Below are 3,705 nucleotides of genomic sequence, written 5' to 3' on the forward strand. Positions count from 1 at the left end.
CTAAACTTATGGGAGAAAGGCTGGATACCCAGCTGAAGACTTCATGGTGAGTGGTGGAAACTTTACAATGGGCCTACTTCAAGGAAGTAGGTCACCGTATTTATGTTCTTGAGGGGTATTGAAATCTCAGAGCCTCTGCTGTCTTTCTTTCCTGGCCCACTGTTAAATTCTGATAGTTTTCCATAAGCAACCCAAAACGGCCTAAACTAACTCATGGGATGAAAACACTGTCTTCAAAATCTACTGCCCTTTTTCACAAACACAGACAGGAAAGGTTGTCATTGTCTTGGTTTGTATAATGTACCCACGAGCAAACCAAATAGTTTGGCCAGGGATATAGCATAGAAGGACTTGATTGACTTGTTAAATACAAACTCTACTGTTGTCAATAATCTGTCAATAGTGACAAGAAATACCCAGAAACTCTTGAAGTCCCTGAGTTTTTGTTAAGTTATTCTCGATAGGAGATAGTCACACACCTATACTTCCTGTGCAATTCCATACAATGTAAGAACCTTATAGATGGAGTCTATGGGTCCAGGAAATAACATTTAGTACTTAAATGGTGTACATCGGGTTAAAACTGTGTTGGACTGTGGAATTTACTCACAGTAAGTGAGCCAGTTCATATCCTCTCTGTGTGCAAGCTCTAGCATCGCCTTCAGTTGTAGTTGTACAATGGCAAGCTTCTGTCTGTCTAAACTGCCCTGAAAATGCCATCTTTCATAGCAATGCACAGGAATAGGATAAATCACATATTTTAGCTCCTTCATGGGTGTTAAATGATGCACAACATTCACAAGGACAGGCATTGTGATGGGGTTAGAAGCAAAGCCCAGCACACGGAGACGGGTACATCTCGTTAGGGCAGGGATAAGAGCAGAGATTGCAGAATCACTTATAAGGCAATGATTTATCTCTAGATGCTGAAGAGTACCAGAGAGATTTGCCAAAATAGTGTGAAGGGGTTCAAAGTCATCCCAATACATTGGATTGTTACTAAGATTTAATAGCTTTAGGTGGGTGACCTGAGGACTCTGGGACATAAATTTGAAGTCTCTGTACGAAAGAACACAGAATGGCAGATACAAGAAATCCAAACCAGGTGGTAAGATTCTGTAGGGAGAAACAAAAACACTTCCTGAAGAATGAATATTGAATGAGGAAAACTGTACCTTTATATCTAGAATAAACTATTTATCAATGTGTCAGTGTGTGCTTTAGTTCACTTAAGTGTTTTGGGACTCAGAGAAAGTTTTCTTGTCTTTTTCCCTTTTTATTCTTTTTCTTTCTTTCCTTCTTACTTTTTTTTGGAGACAGTATATTATTTTATAGCTCTGGCTGTCCTTGAACTATAGACCATGCTAGCCTTGAACTCAAAGAATCTGCCTGCCTTTGTCTCCTGAGTGCTGAGATTCAAAGTATGTGACAGCAGGCCCAGTTGAAAGTTTAGTTTTCAACACTAAAATACAATTTCTTTTCATCTTAAGAACGAGTAGAATATATTATAACAGATGATTCTAAAAAATATTAGGAGAAAAAAACTAATCCACAATATTATCCACTGTAGATTTTAGTTCACCTTTTTAGTGGGGAGGAATCAGAAAGAGCAGGCAGCTGAAAATTCCCTTTGGGCCAGTCCCTAAACAACAACTTCTATTTTCATGGTCTATGCCTTAGAGATTATAGACTAGCAAAGTAATCTGAGATTATGAACTATGGACAGCTATAGATTATGTACATCAGTGTAGAGGCAAAAATGTCTTCCTACATCTCAATTCCTCTCCCTCCCTCTCTTCCTCCTCCTCCTCCTCCTCTTCCTCCTCCTCCTCTTCTTCCTTCTCTTCCTCCTCCTCCTCTCCCTCCTCTCCCTCTCCCTCCTCTCCCTCTTCCTCCTCCTCCTCCTCCTCCTCCTCCTCCTCCTCCTCCTCCTCCTCTTCTTCCTCCTCCTCCTATCTAGAGGGCTAGTGGGTTTTTTTCACCTTTTTATTTCTTCACTTACCGTAATATCTGTACATTGCTTACTTTTTTAATTATGTCTTTCTCCAGTTTCACATTCTCAGAAGTGATAAAGTGGAAAGCATAAAAGGTTTTACGGAGCTTAGGAATACCCAAGAATTCTTTCTATCCTGTCTCAATAAGCTATATAGGAAACCCAGGGACCTACCCCAAACTCTTACCTGAGCACTCTGTCCAGATTATTTTTGAGGCAGAATGAAGATAAGCTGAGTTCCTTCAGGTGTTCCATACGCTGCAAGTGACTGAGAAAAATTTTAAAGACCTTCCCATTCAGAGATCTAAAAGTGACATTAGACAGACTAAGGCTTTCTAGGTGGACCATCCGACACAGGATGCTGGTGATATCACTCAGTGAGCCCCTATCAACTGACAAGTGATCAACACATTTGAGATCAAAAAATTTCAGGGTGCATTTGCATTTGCACAATTTATCAATTTGCAAATCTCGACAGCACACATGCAAAGACCCAAAACTCTCCTCAATTTTATGCATAAGGAAAATCAAAAATTCCTTTTCCATTAAGGACCCATCGAGGGAAAGATCCACTAGTAGTTCTACAGGCTTGGGTAAGAAAGCCTTATACTCTGAATTTACAAAACAAAGCCGACTTTCCATTTTTGTGATAGAGTGGTCAGAATAAGCACAAGAATAAAAACAGGAAGGTGATTTGTTTCTGACTTCAGGGCATGTGGTCCTACAGTCAGTGTCTTGCCTTAAATCTAGGATCCTCAATTTAGGTCTCCTGTAAGGATAAGAGGAGATAGAATATATGAGAAATAGCAAATGATGATGAAACCCAGTAGGATCAATAATGGTATATAAGAATGACACAAGGATGACAAATCCTTGTATCCACAGCTGGCATTCCTTATACTAACTACCAACTATTATTTCCCATGAAAATCCAACCTCCCTTTTCCCATCTTTTATACACTTTAAACAGTCTCCAGTCTTCAAGTTCCTATCTTTCTTTTATGTAATAACATCTGTTAAATAAGCCCATCAAGAGTACACTCAAATTAAATAGATTTCATAACAAACATTGAAGACATCAGTCTTCAATTTAAGTGTTGGGCCAACAGCCTCACACATAAATCTTCAGCATTCACTAGATACCACTTTTGGGAGAGCAGTAGGCTATGGTATAACCTCCTGTGTCTTACCATGTCTTCACTATATAGTCTTACCGAGAAGCAAAGGTCTGTGCAGGAAATACGGGAAAATTCTCAATCATGGCTTTTAGGAGTTCATGTTGAGGCTCTTGTACACTTAATGACCCAATATGGAGACAGTAAAAGGGCCAAACTTTCACCATCGCACTCAATGTATCCTTATGGCCACCTTCAAAGGCAGCAATGAACAATGGAACAAAAAGCTCTCTTGGAATGTCCTCCAGAGCTTGGATTGCTGCAGACTCCTTGCTGAGCAGACTCTGAATAGCAAGATCCAACAGTCTCTTTGGGGTCTTTCCAGCCATCTTTGTGAACCTGCACCAGGATGAGAAACATTTAGAAGTTCTCGGAAAATACACACAGTGCTAGCAAAATAGAAAACATTTAAAGATTAAATGGTGAATCAGATGGCCACTACTAGATACTTCTACTTCTAGACACAGACTAGAAATTGACTCAGGAGTATAAAAAGTTTATGGGTGTGCTACTACTTACTTACCCCTGGAGAATACC

The 3,705-nt window shown here is 39.8% G+C and overlaps 1 protein-coding gene across 1 annotated transcript; it reads right to left on the minus strand.

The window, feature by feature from the left end:
* Positions 1-602: 602 nt before the first annotated feature.
* Positions 603-3,503, minus strand: LOC114608527 (melanoma antigen preferentially expressed in tumors-like). The gene is made up of 3 exons (XM_028752491.1): positions 3,208-3,503; positions 2,181-2,762; positions 603-1,116 (listed from the first exon to the last, which is right to left on the minus strand). Exons 1-3 carry the CDS (start codon positions 3,495-3,497, stop codon positions 603-605), a joined length of 1,386 nt encoding a protein of 461 aa, XP_028608324.1. The 5' UTR covers positions 3,498-3,503.
* Positions 3,504-3,705: the final 202 nt, after the last annotated feature.

Source organism: Grammomys surdaster, unplaced genomic scaffold (assembly GCF_004785775.1).
Source record: "Grammomys surdaster isolate TR1022 unplaced genomic scaffold, NIH_TR_1.0 125922, whole genome shotgun sequence".
NCBI lineage: Eukaryota > Metazoa > Chordata > Mammalia > Rodentia > Muridae > Grammomys > Grammomys surdaster.